Consider the following 25,746-nt stretch of genomic DNA (forward strand, 5'->3'; position numbering starts at 1 on the left):
GCAACAGAAGCACTAATTCAAAGAGATACATGCCTACCAATGTTCATTGCAGCTTTATTTACAATAGCCAAGATATGGAAGCAACCTAATTGTCCATGAATAGATGAATAAATAAAGAATTTGTGGTATGTATACAGAATGGAATATTACTCAGCTATTAAAAAACCAAAATCTTACAATATATGACAATATGGATAGACCTGGAGGTTATTATGCTAAGTGAAATAAGTCAGATAGAAAAAGACCAGTACTATGTGGAATCTAAAAAATAAAACAAACATAACAAAATAGAGACAGACTCATAGATATGGAGAACTAACTGTTGGTTGCCTGAGGGGAAGTGGGTGAGCAGATGGGTGAAATAGGTGAAGGGAATTAAGAGGTGCAAGCTTACAGCTATGAAATAAGTTATGGAGATGTAATGTACAACATAGGGGATGTTATCAGTAATATTGTTATAATTTTGTATGGTGACACATGGCAACTAGACTTATCCTGGTGATTATTTTGTAAGGTAGAAAGATACCGAATTACCACGATATACCCCTGAAAGTAATACAACATTGCAAGTTAATTATACTTAAATTAAAAATGTTGTGATACTCTGCAACTCATAATTTCTTATTGTTTAGGTATCCTGTACTTTGTATTCTTCAAAGGAACAAAGCAACCTATTGTTAACCAACTCATTTTTTTATATCGGCCATTTTTACTGTCATAAGATCAATTAAACATTGCAGATAAATTACACAAGTGCAGAGGTAGAGGAAGATGTGAAAATACATTGAAAACATTAGGTGGGGAAAATAGTCCTGCTGAGTCATATAAGAAATGAAAAAATTTAATTTTAAAAGTATTTTCAAAAATTGTTACAAATTCTTGGTCTATCTATTCCATTACATAGTGTTGTTTGGAATATTTTAAAGAAATATCGAAGATTTAGATAGAAGATTCAATACCTTGGGAGATTATTGTACATTTTAATGATCAAATTATATACTTAAAGGATGAAAGAGTAAGGTACTGATATTTTCCTTGTTTATATAGATGATGTTGTTAATGAAAATTTTTCTGACCTTTTTTTTTTCTCCACAGGATTCTGTTAGGAATATTTTACTTACCTGGCAAAGTAACTTGTTCTTCTGTTATTCAGTGAAATTCTCTTCTGGTTCTTTCTCCTGTTTCTAAGACTGCTTGTTCTCTGCCTAGTCCATAGCTTTTCTTCTTCCATTCTGCAAAAGTTGACATTCTTCTGGCTCTGTCCTAAGTTTCATCTTACCTTACACTCTTTGCCAGGCTACTCATCTGGCTTTATTGCAGTAAAGCTGACTTGTTTCACGCTTATTCATTAGATTATGAAGAAAGCATTGTGAATCATCGCTAGCACTATCCTAATTACTATCAGTAGCGTCAGTACCACCCTCAGCAATATCTTTGCCTATATTGAGTGCTTACTGTACGTACAGCAGGCATTGCTGATCACTTCATATACATTAGCTCCTTAAAGCACAATCATTTTCTAAGCTATTTTTTGTTTGTTTGTTTTAGGCTCTGAGAGTTCAAGAATCTTGTTTGAGATCATACCTCTATTATGTAGAGTTAAACTGAGGTATGTCTAACTTCCCTTCTCATGCTTTAGGTACTGTGCTTTTCTGCCTCCTAGTTCAAGCACACTGTTTTAATTCAAGGTAGTAGAAGGGATAGGCATTTTTAATAAAATAAAAAGGCATACATTTTAACTCAGAGTAAATTTTAAAATGACACAGGACCTTGGGAAGTAATTGTATCATATGTGCTTTACTTCACACCTAGGCTAATTTATGGTTAATTTCCCAGTAGCTGTTTTTGAAGCCATGACAGCTTTTGAAATGAATAGAAATGATAATTTGTTCAATGAAATTTATCTTTGGTGAAAAAATGTTTTACTAGCTAGAAATTATAAAATTAGTTATTACTTAGATGAGACTAGTAAGTCAGTTTTTAATATCCTAAATCAGTTTTTTGTTCTAGTGTATAATAAAGGATATAAATTGATGTAAGCCCAATATGAACAAATGCATACATGTAGATGTGCTAAGTTGGACAATTTAAATTTTAGGGGATATTACAAAAGTTAGTTTCTTTAATACTGTTCAACAGAGACTCCATTAAATATTGCTGGAATAAATAGAAACTATGGGAGCAGAAAGTAATGCCAAGCTTTGTAATCTCTAGTGACTTCCTACTTTCTGGCTTGTTTAGTGATGTAATGTTTTGTTAATTTATTAAAATCACTCTGAAATTATTGTAGCCAATAATCTTAAGAAATTTTTGCTTTCATGTCTTTATTAAATATTTTTTTATTTGAGAGGAAGCTTAGAAACTCAGAAAAGACCTTGTTTCTATTTAATTATGAGAAGTTATTATATTTCAGTATTATTTTAAACTTTAGATTAACTCTGTCAATCTTAACTTTTTTGAAAAATAATTATGCCTTAGAATAAGGAGATAGACTATTTGACTTACAAAGATTACTTCCAATTCTGTGATCTCATGAATGTATGTGTTTTTTATTTTCCTTCTGTAGGTATTTCCATACCCATAGTTCTCAGTGACTTCAGCTATGCTGTGGACTACTTGGAGTTACATGAAAAACAATGATAGATTAAAGATTTTTATTAATAGGAAAAACTACTAGTCAAGATATTTGGCTAAATATGTCTCTCCACAGAATTTTAATTTTGTATCATTATTTAAAATTACTCAAATTAGAAATTTGTAGTGTTTAATTTTTAGGCCCTGAATTGTTTATTGATGTTTTTTATATCAGAGTTTTTGTATGTTAGAGAAGCAATGTATAACTTTATTTCTCATTTTAATGTGTAAGAAAGTTCTAAATTTTAAACCTAATGTATTGTACAAGTTTTTTGGTAATTTTGGAAATGTGCTTTACCATAGAAACTGTATTATGAAATTAAGTTTCTCAGGTCAACTGAGAAAAAAAAGAGAGTTTGGGATTTGCAGATACTAATATTTATAAAATAGATAAACAGCAAGGTCCTACTATATAGCACAGGGAACCATATTCAGTACCATCTAATAGCCTATAATGAAAAAGAATATGAAAAGGAATGTATCTCTGTCTTTATCTGTCTGTCTGTCTATCTATCTATCTATCTATCTATCTATCTATCTATCTATATCTATCTATTTCTGAATCACTATGCTGTACACTAGAAATTAACACAATATTGTAAACTAATAATAAATAAATATCAAATATGAGAAAAGTAACTTAAACAATAATGTGCTTTGGAAGTAGTATTAATATTATAATTTTGTCTGTAACTAATGCCCCCTTTAATCTTACTTTTGTCAGATTTTCTGAGTTTCAACGTTAATCCTGAGATCTTTACTTTCTGTAAAAACTTTGCATACTTCATAGTTTGGCAAGGCTGGAGCAAGACGTAGATACTGATATTTGTGAGTAACTTTCTTACTTGTGTAAGGGAAGACCCCTCCCCCTATAGCATTGGTGTTTTTTTTTAACTGTGTTCATAAGGCTCCTAAAATTCTTTAGGAATGCCTCAGCTTTGCTTTTCAGCAGAACAGCTTTGTTTTCATTTGTTTTATATGTTGGCATTAGCCTAAGGGTTCATCCATTTAATTATTAGCTTGGTTATGAAGAGCTCAGGCTCTCAAATGATAAAAAAGCACATGAAAAAATGCTCAATATCACTAATTATCAGAGAAATGCAAATCAAAACTACAATGAGATATCACCTCACACCAGTCAGAATGGCCGCCGTTCAAAAATCCACAAATGACAAATGCTGGAGAGGCTGTGGAGAAAGGGGAACCCTCCTACACTGCTGGTGGGAATGCAGTTTGGTGCAGCCACTATGGAAAACAGTGTGGAGATTCCTCAAAAGATTAGGAATAGACTTACCATATGACCCAGGAATCCCACTCCTGGGATTGTATCCAGAAGGAAATCTACTTCAGGATGACACCTGCACCCCAATGTTCATAGCAGCACTATTTACAATAGCCAAAACATGGAAACAGCCTAAATGTCCATCAACAGGTGACTGGATAAAGAAGGCGTGGTATATTTATACGACGGAATACTACTCAGCCATAAAAACCGACAACATAATGCCATTTGCAGCAACATGGATGCTCCTAGAGAATGTCATTCTAAGTGAAGTAAGCCAGAAAGAGAAAGAAAAATACCATATGAGATCGCTCATATGTGGAATCTAAAAAACAAAAACAAAAACAAACAAGCAAACAAAAACAAAGCATAAATAAAGGACAGAAATAGACTCACAGACAGAGAATACAGACTTGTGGTTACCAGGGGGGTGAAGGGTGGGAAGGGATAGACTGGGATTTTAAAATTGTAGAATAGATAAACGAGATTACACTGTATAGCACAGGGAAATATATACAAAATGTTATGATAACTCACAGAGGAAAAAATGTGACAATGTATATGTCCATGAATGACTGAAAAATTGTGCTGAACACTGGAATTTGACACAACATTGTAAAATGATTATAAATCAATAAAAAATGTTAAAAAAAAAAGACTTTAGAAATTGACTTATCTGCTTTACCATGATTGATTTTGGAACCTTGAGTAAGTTACTTCACCCCTCTGTACTTTGTCTTCCTCATTTGTAAAACAGAGATAACAACAGTACCTACTCTGCAGGGTCTTTGTGAGAATTAGATGAGATAATACATGTACATTTTCTAGAATAGCGCTTAGTACCCAATAAGTACATGAAACTTTGTATGTAAGTGGCCAAGTGTTTGTTAGAACTGGCAACTGTCTGATGTCAAAGCTGGACTCTTACCACTGTTAGATAATAGTGTTGAACTAAACTGAGGAAATGGAAGGAGTGAAGTGGATTGAGGGATTGGGGCTAGAAGAAGAGGTTTAGTACCTCTATTTAGTATCTCAAGGACAGTTTATAAGCTCAGATAATCAGTCTTGCTTATGAAAGATCATAGAAGAAAGACTGCTTCAGAAAGAGGGTTTTTATGTGTGTCCTCCGTTGGTCAGGACTTCAGGATGTTAGTAAAAAGTTTATTTCAGCCTGTTCTAACTAGGGTTGTTTCAGAAAGCCTGCAGAATAGATTGATTTTCCTGGATACCTTTAAGGAAGCTGATCAAGTGATTAGAAAATCTTGTGACTTTCTAATACTAATACTATGCTAATAATATGGTAGATCTTAGTTATATGTTCTCTTTTAATATATCCAGTTAGTGGATAATTTTCAGAGAGACAATTTGTGAAGGATATTTTAGTCTTTTAACAGACAATAAATTTCAAATTCTGTTTTCATACAGCGATGTGAACCATAGTAAGAAATAAAAAACTCCCCTCCCCTGAAATAACAAATTTCTTTTAAAAATCAAATTAATTCCAGTAAACAAAATCCATTGTGAATTTTGCATGTTTCCTCAAGATTTTGTTTTAATCAGATGCCTGATATAAATTCCTCCAGTGATAACTTGGAATTGAATATTGAAAGCAGTAGTTGACTGTACTTTGTTATACTAGTTGACCTGATGATACATCAAAGCTGTTAGTAATTATAGTTAATCAACATTATGAATTATTCTTACAGTTATTTAATCATAGGCTTTCTTTTATGATTATACATGTTTCTCAACCATCTTCTTCCACTGCTTTCCCTCCCTGCATCTATTTTTTACTTTTTCCATTGGTAGAAATGCAGAGTAATTTTAATATGATCATATCTACAACATTATTAGTCAAATATACTTTAAAAATGTATTCCAAAATCACATACATTCTATAGTGAATCTTTTATGATGCCCACTTTGCTTTCCTTCCTCTCTTCCTCCTCTTCATCCCCTCATCTCTTTGAGAAAAGAAAGGAAATAAGTTGCAGAGAATTCTTTGAACAAAAAGCAATCAGAGTAAAAGAACTATATTTCTCATAATACATCCTTAAATGTGATTTCTGATCAGAGTATGGGTTAGGAATATGGCTTTATGAATGTAAGATTACTTGAGTTTCATTTAATTAAAGTAGGAAGCAAAGGGCAAAAATGCTGACATTCAATTTTCTGTTGCCTTTCTCATGTCTCACTGTCTCAGCTGAAATATCTCAATGGAAAAAAGTATCTGTAATATGCTACTTTTTAATCTAAAAGAGGATATATATATCTATATATATACACACACATACACACACACACACACACACACACACACACACACACACACACACGTGTGTGTGTTTGTATGTGTATCTCTGTGTTAGTATACTCTCACACCCACACGGACACACACTTTTCAGTTTATAATAAGAAATAATAGAGGAATAAACTGTAAAGGAAAAGCTGGGCTGGTCTAACAAGATAACTCACAGGTCTAGGAATGTGAAGGAGAGGCTGGGCTGGGCTAACAAGATAACTCACAAGTCTAAGTATTGGAATACTGATATGAGTTCTGCTAGACTAACTTGTAAATCTATATAGGTTAATTAGTGTTGGTTTGCTGTCCATGTTTTTTTGCTAGCCAGCTGGGTTTTCAAAGATATATATCTGGCTTTGGAATGTTGGTTTGCTGCCTCCCCACCTCCACTTTTGTGATGATAATGCTGCTTAAGCTGTTCCATGCCTATGGGCCTAATACCCCAAGCTTGTACTTTACCCTATAAAACCTCACGCGCACATCTTGGAGGTTCTCAGAGCTTCGGAGCAGAAGCCCCTCTGAGCCCACTGGCGTAATACATCTGAGTACTCCAACCCTCCGAGTGGTGCTTGTTTCTTGACTGGCCTGTCGTTTCCGTAACAAAACCATAAGATAAAAAAACCCTATAGTCAATTCTCCAAAGTGAATTAATCACTTCGCTCCCACTCCAATTTATGAGACTTTCGTTTGCTCCATATCCTCCCCATTTGGTGGTGTTAGTCTTTTTTATTTTAATTGTTCTGATGAGTGAGGTGTTTTCACAGTGTGATTTTAATTTGCATTAACTCACGTTGGGTCCTGTTACATGCACCTATTTGCTATTTGTATATCCTCTTTTATGAAGCATCTATTCACTCTTTGCCCACTGGGAGGGGGTTACTAGTCTTTTTATTTCTTTTTGGTAGGAATTCATACGTATGTTGAATGTATTTTCTTAGTCAGGTACGTGTGTGACTATCTTCTTGCTTCTATTTAACAAAATAGTAACGAAAAGATATTATGTGTAGTAGATATTGATACATTTAATATTTATAAACTGGCAATTTGGGAAGGAAGTTATAGTAATTACTGTTTAAAACAGACCTTATAGTTTTAAACTTCAAAATTATATTCTATTATTCTGTTTTTGCTTTCAGGTGCAGTTAAAAACTAGCATTTCTAGTCAGTATGTAATTCGGACACAACCAACTAATAGGTGCCTTTCTACCCTGGAGTGTGCAGCTGTTGCTCTTTCTATCTTGGAGAAAAATAATTACATACAAGAGGTATGTCTTTGGAAAGCTATGTAGTTTTTGAAAGTAGGAGTTTAGTTAGATTTTATCTAGAAAACTTAAAAATACAAGACTTGTTAAATTTGTAGCTCAAGTGACAAGTAGACTATATCTGTGATAGAAATTTGTTGTACTTTTATAACCTTCCTTTCCCCTCTGGTGTTTTTCTGTTAGTTTAGCATTCCAGATTGCATTATTTAAATATTCATTCTAAGCTGCGCAAACAACATTTGTAATATGCTAAATTGTTTTTAAGTAGCACATTAAATACAGTGTTTTTGGCTAGATCTTTCTTTTAATATTCTGTATTTTTGTTTCAGTATTTGTGTTCTCTTGTACTCGAATTTTTTCTTTTTAATTAAAAGAACATTTTAAAGCAACTTTTTTCCCCCCACTGGTGCTTTTATTTGAGGAGGTATACCAACTTCCTGTTTATCTTATTAACCGTGCTTAAAGTATAAAAAGATATAATTCTTTTGAGAAAAAAACCTGCAGAATATGAAAAGGTTGTAACCTGCAATCATCATTTTATTTAATTTCCATGAAAGCCTGATGATTTCATATATAATTCATAATCATTAGTAAATAATAGTGTTTCGGTGAACTTACTAACATCTCAATCTTTTGGAACATATAAGAAACTTTACACTTACGGCAGGAGAAAAAATAGCAAAATAAAACTTACATTGTTAGCCTTTTTTAATCACTGAAAAAATTTGATGAATGCAATTCAAGAAGAAAAGTCAGAGGATAATGAGCATAATTAAATGGAGTCTTATAGTTTCCTCCTCTAAAACACACACATACACACACACACACACACACACACACACACACAGGAGGTACTCTTTCCTGCCTTCTTTCTCTCTCTCTCATTTTACACCGTGGTTTCTACTATAAAAGTGTGCCAGATAAAAGCTCAGTTCAAGTAACTGGGTTAGTTACCAAGAAAATGAACAAAAGACCTCCAGAGCACGGAGAGTTAAAGAATGCCAGAAGCAGCACTGAATTGCCTTCTTCCTCTCTCCTCCCCTGAACCATGGAATGTGTCAGAGTTTCTGCTTTTGAAAGAAGGAGGCTTTCATGAGTAGGCTTTTTTTCGTTGTTTATTTTGAGTATCTGTATGAATAGACTTTGTTATGGGTCTAGGCAATTTCTCTTTCTCTATTCTCTCTCCCTTGAGCAAAAAAAAATTCTTGAGGGATTCTAAATCCCTCCTCCAGATGACCAGGGAGTGTTCTTACCTACTCCCATGGACCGTACCATCAACACAGCACTTAACACACCCCAATACTTGTCTTTCTGTTTTGTTTATTCACCAGCATCTTTGTGTGTTGTTGAGCAGAAAACACTATTTTTTAGGCGTCTTAAAGGAAAGATGAAACCCAGTGCTATTGCTTAAGCTTGCTTTCTGTATAGTCTCTGTATTTTCCTTTCTGTTGTAAAACTCTAGGATCAGCTAACATCAGACATAGGACCCATTGAAAGTTCAAATCTTAAGGGAAAAATATAATTTTATTTGGCTATAGAGTTAAATTTTCTCTCCTCCTTTTGGGTTATGAAAAGAATCTCCTATGTACTTATATTTCTTATTCCCACAATTGGAGTTGGGTCTTTACTGCAGTCCTAAACAGAAGCGTTAGTGTTGCTAATGGTGGTGCTTTAATAGTAGTAGTTGTAGTATATTAGGGCTAGGGTTCGGGATAGGATTTTTACCACTATTACGAATGCTGCTACTGCTCCCCTCTTTCCAGTTTTATAAGATATATTATTCTGCTATTAATGTACTGTCACAGCAGGAAACTTAGCTTATGTGTTTAGTATAATACCTAACAACAGGCAAAATTTAAGGTACAGAAGGGTGTCAGGACCTACCATTTCTTCAGCTTTTGTTATTATTTTCTGTAGATCAAGTTGAACATAAAATTCCAAAGCAATAGTGAGGTCCTAGAATTCTCATTCTGGTTTTCATTGGTCACCAGGAGTAGTCATAGTATAATGGCCAGCAGTAGAAAAAGGATGTTTTACAATCAAATGTGTGATTCGGGGGGTGCTGATAAGATGATCGGCAGGAGCATGGGCATTAGAAAAGCATTTAATGAAATATCCCAAGTTGCTGATGATTACACCTGGCAAACAATTAGCTTTCTTAGTGGGGGAACCCCAAGTCCCGCCTATTTAAATCTAGCTACAATAAAAAAATTAGTATATTCCTCTGAGAAACACAATTAGCATCTGCTCTGAAGTAGGTGTTTTCTCTCTTTCCTGGGGAGGGGAGCTTTGACATGCCTTTTTTCCCCCGAGAACCTTTCATTGGGAGCATCTTAATGATGCCTTATGTTGGTAGGGGATGATGGTGGTAGATAGTAGTAATATTTCAGCTGGCTTCATCCTGTAGAGGTAGGGCTCCTCAAAATAAGGAACTTGTCATAGAATAGCCTTCTTAGTCTGTTGATTCTTTCTTATCTTTTATTCTTGAATAGTTTTTCAAACACTTGGAAATAGCTTGATACAAGCTTTGAAGCAGGTTTGAATTAAAATTTCATCACTTATCATCATCAGTTTTTGCCAGTGGGCAATTCTTGTAATCTCTTTGTGTTTGTTTTCTTATCTGTAAAACCAAAAAAGTAGTCACCTCGTAATATTGTTGTGAGACTCGAATGGGATAATGTGTTTAGTTGCCTGACACAAGGCACTCAGGAAGGTTTCATCCCTCTGCCCTTCCTTGCCTCTCTGATTCTTGCCTATAGAATGACAGAAAATTGAACTGAAAGTTGGTGATTTTCATTCTGCTATTATAATATTTACCAGAGTTTTTCATACCTTAGAAGCCTTGAGCTTGGAATCTTTTTTTTTTAATTATTATAGAACCTTTTCCACTTACGAAGGTTTGCCTTATGAACTTTTATAATTAGATGTGGCAAAGCTCTATGCCATAATCTAAATGCCTTAGCTCTACTCATCACTACTGGTTGGTAGTAACTGTCTTTTGAAACTATCACTTTGCACTTGCAGACAAAAGGATTTACAGAACACTGATTTTCCCCCAAATAAACTTTTAGAAACTAACTTATTTTTCAAGTAGACCATTTTCTTTGTTCTTCTGAATCAGTACACCTTTGATATAGCTTCACATTGCCTCAGATATGCTTTATTAATGTATAGAGAAACATTATCATTTATTATCAATCAACTGATGTGCTGAACGCTTTAAGTGTATCATCTTAGTGCACCATAATAATAACTTTATATAGTAGACATTGTATTCCTCATTTTACAGATGAAGAAAATGAGGCAGATTGAGGTTATATAACTTATCTGGAAACACATAGCTAGTAAGTGATTGCATTAGTCACTTAAAACTCCAAAATCAGAGTGGCATAAGCCAACAGAGATTTATTCCTCTTTCACAATGTCTGTCCACTGGGGTTACCAGGGGGAAGCTCTGCTAATTATATTCACTTAGGGATCCAGGCTCGTGAACATACCATCTAGGTACATCATTCTATTTTTTATCAAGGAAAGAATAAGGGGACGTGATGAATCATACACCAGAGGTGACACACATTATTCATGCTCACATTTCATTAACCAAGTCAAGTTATATGGCCATACCTAACTTCAGAGAGGGCTAGAAAATGCAGTCTGATCATGTACCATGAAAGAGGACTGGTGTATCTGTAAACAACCCTAGTGACTACCATAGAGATGGAGTGGGGATCTAATCCAGGTCTGTTTCTAAAATTCATCCTCTTGCTTCCAAAAATTGACAGAATCTTATCTTCAGGAGGTGAAAGTTGGAGGTCTATAACCATAGGAAGACTTATATTCTTCTATCTATGAAGAATCTAATTAATGTCATAAAATAGCAATAGAACCTTTAATTGTCTCAATCTGTATATGGTCCTAGGTAAGTTTCCTAGCTATGATGTTTCAGAATCCAATCACTTCCCTATGTTAACCCTTTAAAGTAACATATAGTCATTTTTATATTTCTTCTCTTGCTTGAAGAATTGAAGGTACTGAAAGAAAGTATGAGAACACACCTAAGGGACTTTCTACAACACTGTCAGAGCCTTTCCAAGATGTTTGTCTCTTTCTTATTGGTGTGTATCAGTTAGGAGTTACAATGGGTTGCAGAGCCCTTACTGCAGTGATTGAACCATATAGGGTTTCTTTTTTCTGCAAATAAGAAATGCTGAAGTGAGCAGTCTGAAGCTAGGGATGCAGCTGAACAGGACATCAGGGACCCAGATTTCTTCTGTCTTTCTGTCCATCATTGTATGCATTTGGCTTTAATCTACATGTTTATTGCCCTGTAGTCACATAATGGTTGTCTTACGTCTAACAATCACGTTCCAGGCAAAGAAGAAAAGGCAAAAGCCTGTACCTGCTAGGTCTGTTTGCTTTAAAGAATGTCTGTGGAAGCCCGACCCAAGGACTTCCGCTTACATCTTGTTGGATAAACTGTGTCTGTCGTTAATCAGTGTAATATTATTAGCTGGACACATTGCCACCTTAAATAAAATTTTGGTTTTTTTAATAAGGAAGAAAAGAATGGATATGGGGAAGTAGTTATTAGTGATGGCCACAATTTTTGTAAGAGTTCATTATTCATTTACCCTGCTAAGCCATTTGGTACCACTTCTTTGGTGTATGTGAGAGAATACATTTTCACCTTGACATTGTCAAATTTTTGTAGTTAAATCTATCTTTTTCCTTTTATTATTTTTTTAAATCTGCATAATCAAGTTTTTGCTGCTGTTATTTAAAAGATTAAGATCAGTGGCCTTAGGCCCAAGGAAAGAATCTGACTCAAATATGTTTAAAACACTGGCTTAGTGGGTTTTTCCCCTGAATTTTTGAATTTGATTAACTTTGGGAAGGACATATGCTCCAGTTGTCTTACTGCCTCTACCATTTTCTGTTATCTTATGGGCCCACATGTTCATGTTATATGTTTGGCCCTATAATATTTGAATTTAGGCAGGTATGTATTAGTTAGAATTATTTCAAATGCACCAAAACCTGGATATCTAAGTTGTATGTAGGCCATGGACTAGTGTGAGAGAATTAGTAAACTGACTCATTGCTGCCATCATCTAATTGTTACCAAGTAGCGGGAAGCTTATATTAGTCTACCACTAAAACGAACTAATTTATACCTAAACGTCTCTTTTATTCTGCTTGTTACAGATTGGTTATTATAATGGCAACAATTTTTGTAGTATTTGAATATATTAGTGTATAAAACTAAATTTAGACTGCCACCTATATGGAAAACTATTATTTGTGTCTTCTTACTGGAATTCTTTAGTGATGTGTATGGTATGAATTTAAAAAAAATTATTCATTTAGAAGTTACCATGTATTTATTAGAGTATTTATTGCTTTTCATAGTTGAAAGCTAATGATAATAAAACATTATAATTCCTATTTCTGAAGGAAAAATTTAGATAGAATATCATGATTTGTCACAATTTTTTTAGTATCTTTTTTTTATTTTAACAGACTTTGCTTCGCCCTCTTCAAGCTTTATGCTCTTTCCAGCTTCAGCATGGTGCCCAAATTCGCCTCAGCAAGGAACACCTTCTGAAAAATGGATTGTATCCTAAGCCAATGCCAAAGAACAAGCGCAAACTCAGGAAAATGGAACTGTTAATGAATAGTGTTAAAATCTAATACAATTGTTCTCATGGTGCTGGTTATGAAGTTTAAGCTGAAAATATCAAGTAAACTTTTTATACAGTTTAAGTCTGTGGGTTTTTGTCTAAAGGATGGGAGTTACATAATAAACTTACCCAGAAGAAAGAAGTAATCCAAATAGCCATAAAAGCAAACAAACAAAATTCCCTGACTTGGTAAATAGCGAGATTTCATACTGTATTTGTTTTTAAAATGTGCCTCTAATACATTTTTTCAAATCAGTAACTTGAAATGTTACTAGTTGTTGAGCTGAGTTAGAAGTTCTTGTTTATATAATGAAATGGAAGGAAGTTGGTTTGCCTGATGGGGACAGTAATGTTTCCATTAATGTTTATAAATAATTAGACCTATACTAGAGGATATCCACATCAGGTTGCAATCTTGTACATGAACTTTATAGTTTGAAATAAGTAACAAAAGAAAGTAATAATCAAGTAATTTAGATTGAATATGTTTATTTCATAAGTATTCTTTAGGGAGTAAACTTGAACTCAACTAAAGTGATTTAAGTGTGTTATTAATTGCCCTAATTTTTAAAATTAAAGTATAATTGACATTATTTTCAAGTGTGCAACATAATGATTTGATATTTATATACATTGGAAAATGATCACTATAGTAAGTCTAGTTAACATCTGTCACAATACATAGTCACAACAATTTGTGTGTGTGATGAGAACTTTTGAGATTTATTCCCTTAACAACTTTAAAATATGCAGTATAGTATTGCTAACTATAGTCACCATACTATACATTACATCTCCATGACTTACTTATTTTAAAACTAGAACCTTTTGACCCTCTTCACCCATTTCACTCCCACCCTCACTTCCACCCTTGCCTCTAGCAAACATCAGTCTGTTCTCCTTATCTAAAAGCTTGCCTATAAGTTTGGTTTTTTTTCCCTTTTCCAGATTCCACATATACATGACATCATATGATATTTGTCTTTCTCTGTCTGACTTATTTCACTTAGCATAATACCCTCAAGATCCATCCATATTGTTGCAAATGGCAAAATTTCATTATTTTCATGGCTGAATAATATTCCTTTATGTGTGTGTTTATGTATGTGTGTCACATTTTCTTTACCCATTCATTCATTGATGGACACTTGATTGTTTCCGTATCTTGGCTGTTGTAAATAATGCTGCAGAGAATATGGAGGTGCAGGTATCTTTTCGAGTTACTGTTTTCTTTGGATAAATAACCCAGAAGTGGAATCACAGGATCATATGGTAGTTCTATTTTAATTTTTGAGAAGCCTCCTTACTGTTTTCCATAGTGGCTGCCTAATTTATGTCCCCACCAAAAGCGCACAAGTGTTCTGTTTTCCTGCATCCTCACTAGAACTTATTTGTTGTCTTTTTGACAGCCATTCTGACAGGTGTGAGGTGGTAACTCATTGTAGTTTTGACTGCACTTCTCTGATGATTAGTGATGTTGAGCATCTTCTCATGTACGTGTTGGCCATCTATGTTTTCTCTGGAAAAATGTTAGATTCTCTGCCCATTTTTAAATTGGACTGTTTATTTATTTATTTATTTTTTTAATGTTTAATTGCAATAATACTTTATATATTTTGGATATAAATCACTTATTAGATATATGATTTGCAGATATTTTCTCCCATTAAATAATATGCTTTTTCATTTTATTAATGGTTTCTTTTGCTGTGCAGAAGCTCTTCAGCTTGACGTAGTCCCACTTGTTTATTTTTACTTTCATTGCCTGCCTTTGGTTTTGGTGTCACATTCACAAAATCGTCACCAGGAACTGTGTCATGGAGCTTATTGCCTATGTTTTCTTCTAGGAGTTTTATGGTTTCAGGTATTACATTTTAAGTCTTTAATCCATTTTGAGTTGATTTTTGTGTATGGTGTAAGACAGTGTTCCAGTTTCCTTCTTTTGCGTGTGGCTTTATGTGGTGCTTAGTTTTCCCAACATCATTTATAGAAGAGACTGGCTTTTCACCATTGAATATTTCTGCTTCCTTTGATAGATTAATTGACCATATAAATGTTGTTTTATTTCTAGACTCTCTATTTTGTTTTGTTGATCTATGTGTCTGTTTTTGTGCCACTACCACACTGTTTTTAATTACTATAGTTTTGTAATATAGTTTGAAACCACAGGGCAGGATACCTCCAGCTTTGTTCTTCTTTCTCAAGATTGCATTGGCTATTCAGGGTCTCTTTTGGTTTCATACACATTTTAGGATTTTTTGTTGTTCTTCTGTGAAAAATGCCATTGGAATTTTGGTAGGTATGACATTGAATCTGTAGGTTGCCTTGGATAGAGTCCTAATTTTTAAAGAGGTGCATGTAATTTTGAAATAGCACACATTTTTATTTGTACTTAGGTTGGATAAATTTAGACTTTTTAGTATTCATTGAACAAGTTTGACTGTGATAAACTAGTTATACTGAAGTCTTCATATGGAAATAACTGTAGAGTATAAGATAATTGTAATTTCAAGAACATATTTAAATCTTTTTAGTGGGCAAAAACTTTCAATTTGAGAGAATAAATTTTTTCCTACCCTCTTGGGAAAATATTTATGGAGATTTTATATAGAATAAGAGGCATATATGTAGTATATATTTATAGCTAACTCAAATCTACCGCAGTTATGTACACATTTTGGCAAGAAGAAAAGACTTTGTTTTTTTCTTTATTTATGACTTCTAGAGTTTCCTATATCTAGTCTTAAGTTGTAAAGAAAAACTACATATTTGATTTAGAAGAAATATATATATGTGTGTGTGTGATATGTGAGCATACACCAATAGCTATTCCTGATCATTTTCTTCCTTATTTATTTATTGTCAGCATGGATTAGATCCTTGTTAAAAGCTTTAATGCTAGTCATAATTAGAATGCAAATCAGTGGTTTGGGGAAGCGATGCAGAAAATATTTTAAAATATTGAAAGTTAGACTTCTATTGTTTACTCTTTTGGGGATTTAAAAACAAGTTAGCTTACTTGTGGTCTGAAACATCTAATATCAAATGATTAAGTATAATAGAAAAGAAATAGTATACAATAATGTGTAATGTTTCTTAACAAATGGGTTAAATAATGTTGCAGTAAATTTTTTCCTTGTTAGAATTAAATTTCACAAGTTTCCTTTATTTATTGTTAGTGCTTTTTTTTTGAAAAAGAAAATTCCTACATAAGACACCATTTCTTTTTTCTTTTTTCTTTTTTTTATTTAGTTATAGTCGTTTTATAATGTTGCATAAGACACCATTGAAGTTTTCAAATTTTACTTCAATGTTTGTGTTTTTTTTAAGAATAGTTGCTACTATATTTTAAATACATCATTTGGGGGTATTTTTTGAATCCTTAAGAAAGCTTAAAATTTAGTGTTTTTGGAAATGTATAACATTTTTTTAAAGAAAGTATATTGTAGTTTTCCAGATTACTTTATTGACCTCTTAAATTATTTTACTAATTAAAAAAATTTTTACTGACATTGTAACAAGATGGTTCCATTGAATTTTTTCTAGTAAATGGAGGTTTTTTAGTCACTTGCTCTCATTAAGCAGTTTTAAATTCATTTTAAAAACAATTATTATTAATATTTTTAGTTACTAAAATTTTTCAAAGTGTGTAGTATTATGTGAGGATTTAACTTAATCTGGCTTTTAAAAGTTGTTACTTTTTTTTTATTATATTAGTGGGCTTTTAAACTCAGGTGCTTTGTATTTGGTTGATTTGCCTGGACTAATTCCAGGTTTTATGGATTTGTAGCTGGTACTAGGCTTTACATGTATACTGTACAGTTTGAAGTGGGGTAGATTGTTTTGTGAATTGCTATTCAAACCATGTAACTCAGAGGGAAGTGTTCCTTTGTACACAAAGTGACCGTGTGTTTAGTCGGCCTAATTGTGGTGGGTTAAAAATGACTGTGTAATGAATGAGGTTATTTTGAGAGTCTTGTGCACATGTGAGTATAAAGGGTTGAGAACTACAGTATATGAACCAAGTCATAGCAGTTTTCACCAGCTTAGACTGCAAGATTTCTTAGGTGGGACATGAGAGTTATGCTAAGAAAAGTTATTTTCTCCCACTTTAAGACCCCAAACCCAGTTTTCCGTAGCTGTGACCATCACAATGTTAGGGTCTTTCCCACAAAATTTTGGAAAAGCAAGCTCCTCACCACCACCATTGTTAGTGAGTTATGTGGAAAGCCCTTCTGTGTAGCTTCCTCAATTTCTTCATCACATATTCCCATTTACTGCCTTAAATTGGCTGTTCAAAAATGTGGCCGTGTTATTAGAGAATCCTTTCCATTGAATGATGCTAAATTTGGGGGAGGTAAATTGTTGATCTTGGATACAACTTCATTGGTATGGAAGTAAATGTTACTGATGCTCTAACTAAAAAATTAGTTTTGACTTAATGAACTCAAAGTTTTATACAACTGGACTTTTACTATGTAGATTTATTCCTTAAAAATAGGCATGAGTGGATATTTTTATAGGTAACTGTTTTAGTTACAGCGAAACTATGCATCTGTGTTCCAAAACATAGCATAAATCTCTACCTCTTAATTTGTTCAATCTAAATGTTATGTATTGCATTTGCTAGTGTATTCTCCCTCTTTTCTCTTTTTCCAGCTTTACTGAGGTATCTTACAATTGTAAGATATTTAAAGTGTACAACATGATGATTTGATCTACATATACATTGTGAAGGGTTTGTTTCTTCCCCATCAAGTTAATTAACACATCCATCACTTCACAGATTTACCTTTTTTTTGGTGATAAAATTAAAGTTCTACCCTCTTAGCAAATTTCAGTTATACAGTTCAATGTGAATAAGCTGCAGTCACCACGCTCTTCCTCCATTCTTTTCACATTTCTTTCTTCTTCCTAGGCTCCTGCTCTCCCTCTTTTATCACCCTCACTGTCCACTTTCCTCTTCTACTATCCTTATCCTGTGTACTGGTTTTTAAAAAACTTTTTACACATTATTTGTGTATTCTTGCATATTTTTCTTTATAAAAGATCCTGTAGTGGTCTTAGTAGATTATAATTTTATATTTAAAATTTGTGCAAGAAATCAGACAGCACTCCATGACTTACCATGTGCTGATGACTTGGCTCCCTTAGTCTAGTAAAAAAGACCTATTAAAGAAACAAGCAATTGTTGTTAGTCTTTAATAACTATTCATTTGAACTAACAATGTAAGAATTATATTTTTAAAGAAACTTTTTAGTGTAAGGAGTTAAAACTGAAGTAGTTATCTTTTGAGTAAGAAATTATGATTTACTGTTCTTGTTATTTAAAAGTATATTAAGGAATTAAAACTTTTTAAAAGTACATCTGCCTCAGAATTACTTTCATCACAGTTGTACTCTTCACTGATTTTGCATACTAAAAGCATTTACCCATTTCTGTCTCCAAATATGCTGTTTATAAGGTGAAAAATCTCTTATTACATTTTTTGTATATATATGTAATTCTATGGAAAACATAGTTTATATGAAAAAGGCAATAATTTATAATATGAAAGAATCTTCATTTTACAAATATAATTATATTTTGGGGGCTTCATTAAAAGTTTTATTTCTAAAATTGCTTCTTTCTTCATAGAATCAATGAAGAAATATTTTTAAAAGTACATGAAAAACCTTGATTCTGGATCTAAAATGTAAGCTTGCCTTTTTACATCTCTGAATTATCTACAATTATAGAAATGAAACCAATGTTTTAACATCATATTTTAATACTTACTTTTTAGTAATTCTCAGAACTCTTGCAAATTCAAATTCTGTATGGTAGACAATGACATATATAGTCTTCTATAAAAGAAAAATGTTCGTTTAGTGAATAAGGTAAAAGTAAAAATTAGTAGAGAAAATACATATCTTTCAGGCAAAATACATGAACAAATTGGCTATTCTCTTAATTTATAAAGTGTTCACTCAGTAGGTTAAAGTTGGAAAAATAGATTATGATGTCACTTTGATTTTTAATTTGTGCTAATTGATTTCATTACTTTTAAGAGTACTGGTCTTCATTTTAGCTTACAGTTTGTTATAGTAATAGTTTTTAAGGGAGAGGGTGTAGCTCAAGTGGTAGAGCACATGCTTAGCATGCAGGAGGTCCTGGGTTCAATCCCCAGTACCTCCTCCAAAAAATAAATAAACCTAACTACTTCCCCCCTCAAAAAAAAAAGTTTGTTATAGTAATAGTTTTTAATTAGAACTAACCATTGGTCATTTATAATACCTAATATTCAGTAAATTATTAATACAATGTTAAACAATTACCATTTTAAAAGGCAATTAAATTATTAATGACTTATTAGTTATTCTGTATAATGCTTTTACTATTTTTTGTTGATAGGTTATTTGGATTATTTTGTTTTATTTTGTGGTGATTCTCAATAACATTATTAAAGTATCATGAATACTTAACTTGAAATATATGAACTATTGCTAGTATTTATCATCAGAGAACAAAGTCTGTTAGGTAATATATTTCTACATGCATCTACCATTATTTTGGATAATTGGACATAATGATGTTAGTAAAGTGAAATAGGCTTAGGTTTTAGTATATAGTAAAAGTATCGGTAAGATACGTCTTTCATGTCTTATTAGTGGATAGATCTTGGTTTACTTAGTGTTTCTCATTAATCAGTCCAATAAAAATTTATTTAGTAGATATTTTTATTTTGCTTTTATTGTATGTCACTATTTTAGGTACTAGAGAATCCCTGTGCCACGAAGTTGAAGTTCTGGTGGCTGGAGACAGAAGTAATAAAATAATTTCAGGTGTTGATAAGTGCTATGGAAAAGGGTCCTATAGTGGAGTATGATGAGACTTCAGTCACAGTATTTGGGAAAGGCCTTGCTGGAAGAGGTGACTTTTCAGTTCTGTGCTGAAATGATGAGAAGGATGCAACACATAGATAATCTTAAGGGATTTCCCAGAAAAATAGTAGTTCAGAGTGATCAAAGGACAGGATTTTTTTTTTTTAGAGAAAGATGATATGAAGGATAGGTACCTGGATAGATTGGTAGACTTGATTGAAGAAGAAATATGAAATACTTTTTATCTGGTTGCATTTTTCAGTGAAGAAAGTGGTACAGTTATCAACTGAGTATGAAGGGGGATATTGAGATGTGTATATGGAGAGAGAGGACTTGAAGTATTTATTTGGAGAGAGGATTGACCGGAGGAGGGAGTAGGATTGTTTGGCATTGCTGTGTGTCTCTTTCAGATATATGAGTATAGATTTGAAGTAGATCTGGTCAGCATGGTTACATGAATTGTGTATGTGTGTGTGCTCCACATTCTGTTGTGGTACATAGTCTTAGAGTAACCAGATGATTGGATTGGGATGTTGTTAGATGAGCACAAGAGGAGAGAGGGTAAGGGAGTTGGGGGTACTGTGTTACAATGCTAGACATAGAATCTAGGCTGGATAAGGAGAGGAGAAGGACAGCCAGACCATGAAGAGTGAAAAATTGGTATGGTCATTGATTGAAGATCTTAATGAGGTCAGAGAATTATTGGAATGGGTATTCTAAATAAATAAGCTGGAAGGTGAGGGTCAGAGAACAGGAAGTTTGAAATTGAGATTTCAGAGATGGTACATTTATTACTGACAACAATTTCCAGAGTGTGACCTTAGAAATGATGCTAATGTTTGGTAGAGGACTAGATGTTTAGAGCTAGGTAAAGAATCAAGAGGCTGTGGAATTGGATGGATAACTTTTGGGATGTGGAAGTCCCCAAGTATAATAAAAGTAGTGGTGGAAAGTAGGTGGTGAATTCATCCATGAGTGATGGGAAGTGACTGGAAGGTAATAGATAATGTCAACAAGGAGGGTAAGGGGTAATAAAGTCTGGTAAAGCACCTCAAAGGTGCTAGAGGTTTATAATGAAGAAGGAGGGGAGAGCAAGTGAGTTTAATAGAAAGCGACAAAGGCCATCAAAGAGAACTACTCTGTCTCCTGACTTTGAGATATGAAGAGTGTGAGAGGAGACGCCTGCTCTTGAGAGGGCCACAGGGGAAGCAATGTCCCATGGGAACAGCAAATTGCAGTTATGGTAAGGGAAACATTCAGAGTATAGGAGAGCTTACTGATAATTAGGTTGAGCATCTTATTTATTATATAAATAAGGACACTTTAATCTATTAGATGTGATACTGGAAGAGCAGTAAAGTGATACAGTAATGTGCAAATGGTAATACACCCTATTGATGACTGACCATGAATTTTAAAAGTTGCTGTGGAAAGATTTGTACATTGTGGGTGTTTCTTCCACACCACAAGCAATTAACTCAGTTCTCTGAAGATTTAACTCAATTCTAATACTACCTGGGGATAGCAGCAGATCTCACAGGTTATAGGCTTGGTCTTACAAGACATTCCCCTCCACTTCACATGCGAGTCTCAAGTCCAGGTTGTCACCCGTGCCTTCTGACCAACTAGATAGATGTAGATTAGTAGTTCCAATGACCCTCTCCTTGTAATTGATTAATTTGCTAGAGAGACTCATAGAACTTGGAGAAATATTTTACTTACTAGAGTACCACTTTATTATAAAAGAATATAACTCAAGAACAGCCAGATGGAAGAGATACATAGGGCAAGATATGTGGGAAGAGGCTTGAAACTTCCATGCCCTTTCTTGGCTCGTCACTCTCCCTGAATCACCTTGTATTCACCAGACTGGAAGCTCTCTGAAGCCTGTCCTTTTGGATTTTTATAGAGGCTTAAGTACATAGGTATGTTGATTAAATCAATGTCCATTGGCTATTGATTAAGCCTCCTGCCCCTCTTCTCTTCATGGAGTTGTGACCTCCAGAATCATCCATGTTGTTGCAAATGGCAGAACTTCCTTCTTCATTGTGACTGAATAATGTTCCATTACACACACACACACACACACACACACACACACACAGACACACACACACATGCATTTTCTTTATCCGTTCATCCATTGAAGGACATTTAGGTTATTTCCATATGTTAGCTTTTGTGAATAATCCTGCAGTAACATGGGGGGACTGAAACTTCCAACCCTCTAATCATGTGGTTGGTTCTTCTGCCACCAGCCCCCATCCTAGGTGTTTTCGAAAAGTCACCTCATTAACATTACTACAGGTGTGGTTGAAAGGGATTTTTTATGAAAGTCAAGACATCTTTATTGTTCGTATCACTTAGGAAATTCCAAGGATTTTAGGAGCTCTGTGCCAGAAATGGGGAAGAAGACAAAATATGTATTTTTTTTTATAAATCACAATATCACAAATTGTAAGGATGGGAAGAGTAGAAAATGGAATGTATTGGAGAAGCCTAGTCGTGAGTCTATAGGATGGCAGATAATCTAGGAAGTTTGCATTTCTGATGGAGTTGAGTTGACTGGACATGTAAGGTATGATGGGATTCATCCTGAAGTCAAGACATGCAGTCAATCTTTAAATCCTAAGGATGACCTTTTAACTTTACAGAGGATTAATTGACAAATATAATTGTTTATGTTTGAAGTGCACAATGTGATGATGTGATACATGTATACATTGTAAAATGATTACCAAGATTAAGATAATTAACATATCCATCACCTCACATAGCTAACATAGGTGACTTTTGTGTGTGTGTATAGGGTGAGAATGCTTAAGATCTAATATACAATATATGACTTGATATTTGTGTTTACTGCAAAACGATCACAACAATAAGTCTAGTTAACATGTCACCATACATAGTTATAATTTTTTTGCTTGTTATGAGAATTTTTAAAATTTACTTTCTTAGCAACTTTCAAATATACAAGTATTACTAACTATAGTCACTGTGCTATATATTAGATCCTCAGAACTTATTCTTATAACTGAAAATTTGTGTCCATAGCCTACCATTCTATTCTGTTTCAATTAAATCAGCTTTTTTTTTTTTTTTTTTTAGATTCCATGTGTAAGTGCTACCATTTAGTATTTGTGTTTCTCCTTCTGGCTTATTTTACTTAGCATAATACCCTCTAGATACAGCCACATTGTTGCAAATAGCAGGATTTCCTTTTTTTTTTTAATGGCTGAATAATACTCAATTGTGTATGTATGTGTATGTGTATATATATATTTTATTTTATCTATTCATCCACTGAAGAGCATTTAGGTTGATTTCATATCTTGGCTATTGTGAATAATGCTGCAGCAACATGGGGCTGATTTTTCTTAAAGATTCTGGTTTCAATTCCTTCAAATACATACTCAGAAGAGGGATTGCTGGATCCTATGGTAGTTCTATTTTTTTATGTTTTTTGAAGAAGCACCATACTGTTTTCCATAGTGGCTGCACCATTTTACATTCCCACCTGCAGTGTATAAGGGTTTTCTTGTCTCAACATTCTTGACAACGTTTGTTGTCTCTTGTCTTCTTGGTAATAGCTATTCTAACGTATGGGGTGATATCTCACTGTGATTTGACTTTAATTTCCCTGATGACTAGTGGTGATTAGTGAAGTAAGATCCAACTGTACATTTTAAAGAAGCACCAGAAACTTTAAATATAAAGACAAGGTTAAACATGAAAGGATGGAAAGAAATATACTATGCAGACCTTGACTTTTTTTCATTTTCTAATCCTTTTTATTTATTATTCATTCAACATATATGTTTAAGACCAGTAGGTGTCAGGCACTGTCTTAAGTATGATGATGTATGTAAAAATCTAGCTATTAGGATTTTCCATTATTTTGAAGTTTAGATAGGAAAATTTGAAAGTAGTAAGACATTTTCACATAAATGTTTGTTCCTAAAAAAATCTTGTTCTTAAAAGAAAACAGACAACTTGCCCAACCTGGCTGTCTAGTTAATTATCTTTTTGTAGTTATTGAAGGTCTAAAGAAAAAAATAGTACTTTTGATCACAGTGGTAGGCATCAGTAGTCTAAAGTAAATCCTTTAATCCTGTCTGGATCTTTATAAGGAAGGATATAGCAACAGTCATACTTTATGTATACTTGTTTGGTTAAAATATTCGTCTCAATCCTCGTGATCTAGTCATTAATTCTGTAATTTATTACTTACAAAACCATGTCACATCTACTTCCTTTTTGAATGGGGAACAGAATCTGATTTTTCCCCTTGAACCCAGGATGTTATTCTCAACATGTGGTGAATCAATGTCAGAAATGAATAAAAGCTTCATTAGATGTTTTTTATAAAGAAAATTAATTTTCTTTTCTTAACCTACTTCACTTTATTATCATCAGAACATAGTTCAGAAAGAGGATTTTAATATATGTTGACAGGGCCTTCCTGCAGAGAGGTTGTTCCAGTTGACTTGCTGATTTCTACAGGAAAATGCCTTGCCTCGTGCATAATTCAGGTAAGACAGCAGTAAGGGATTGGACTGGCCAACGATTTCAGTGAGGAAATCATGTTGAAACCAAAATATTCCATGTAAAATGTATGATATTCTTAATGCTCCTAGTTAATATTTAATAAATACAGTCCTGAAGGATAGTCTTTGAAATGCAAGTTCAGCTACCTGACTGGTATTTCTGTATGCCACAATTAGAGCTGTCAAAACAATCTCTTTTAAAATAGATCCAGAAAGAGCTTGAGTGCTTGCTGTCTGGAGTTGTACCAGCATTACTTGATGTGAATACAGAGTTTCCCCAAAAGGTGAGGCTGGAAAAATACTTTATGTTTATAAGTTCAGCACTACCCATAACATACACCAAAGGCTAATGGTGAAATCTTTTTCTTTAATTACTTAGGCATTTCTGAATAAGCAGGCATAGCCAAACAAACAAAAAATCAGTGAAGAAACATGTAGGTAAACATTTCTGAAATTAACTATAGAACAAAGAGGTCTCAAATATATTATTATAATATGGAAAAGAAAAATAGGGCGATGTATGAAGGATCCTAAAATAATTGTTTGTTAATGACATCTACGTCTTATCATAGATCTGCTTTTATTTTATCGTCTCAGGACTGCATAGGGTACATGAAATAAGGTAAGAAGTGGCTTATCAATCTTTTATCCTTTATCTCTTTGTTTCTACAAAACATTTTTGATCAAAATCTGAAAATCTGAGTCTCCTAATTCACAAATAAAACTCTCATTATACATACATTGCCAGGTATCCACCAGTCAGCCATTCAGAACTGCATTATTTCACAAGATACTGTTCTTGCACTGACTTTTTGCTCCTGTTTCAACTTATTAGCCCAGATGTTAAAAAAATAATATGGAAAAGTTGTCTCTCTTTTTATTCTTAGAGTGACTTACACTGATGTTATCGTAAGTCTGTTTCCTGGTTGTCAGGTTTTAAAATTCTGATAGAAATTCTACAACAGATTCTGTGGCAGCATCTCAAATGTGACATCATTGGTGGATCTTCCCACTCCTTTTTTAAGTAGAAAATGAATGGTAAAGTCTATATCATAATATCAAGTATTCCACCCTGAAATTGTCTGATTTGCTTTAAAGTCAGGAAAAGCAAAGAGAAACATTGATCCCTATAATATGTGGAATTTAAAAACGTTTCTGCTGCCTTTTGAAG

General features: G+C 33.5%; 1 protein-coding gene and 1 long non-coding RNA gene across 2 annotated transcripts in view; one reads left to right on the top strand and one right to left on the bottom strand.

The window, feature by feature from the left end:
- Positions 1-13,243, top strand: part of DTWD2 (DTW domain containing 2) — a 97,880-nt gene extending 84,637 nt beyond the window's left edge. The window contains exons 5-6 of the mRNA XM_072957922.1: positions 7,355-7,483; positions 13,001-13,243. Of these exons, the coding sequence (XP_072814023.1) occupies positions 7,355-7,483; positions 13,001-13,171 (300 nt within the window). The 3' untranslated portion in view covers positions 13,172-13,243. The remainder of the gene's footprint in view (positions 1-7,354; positions 7,484-13,000) is intronic.
- The window catches only part of LOC140694963 (uncharacterized), a 66,064-nt gene extending 40,569 nt beyond the window's left edge, over positions 1-25,495 (bottom strand). Inside the window, exons 1-4 of the long non-coding RNA XR_012070619.1 lie at positions 25,316-25,495; positions 18,941-19,008; positions 18,289-18,330; positions 1,122-1,232 (exon numbers count right to left, since the gene is read on the bottom strand). This is a non-coding gene — a long non-coding RNA (uncharacterized lncRNA). The remainder of the gene's footprint in view (positions 1-1,121; positions 1,233-18,288; positions 18,331-18,940; positions 19,009-25,315) is intronic.
- Between the last annotated feature and the right edge of the window lie 251 nt (positions 25,496-25,746).

This window comes from Vicugna pacos, chromosome 3 (genome assembly GCF_048564905.1).
Source record: "Vicugna pacos chromosome 3, VicPac4, whole genome shotgun sequence".
Taxonomy (NCBI): Eukaryota; Metazoa; Chordata; class Mammalia; order Artiodactyla; family Camelidae; genus Vicugna; species Vicugna pacos.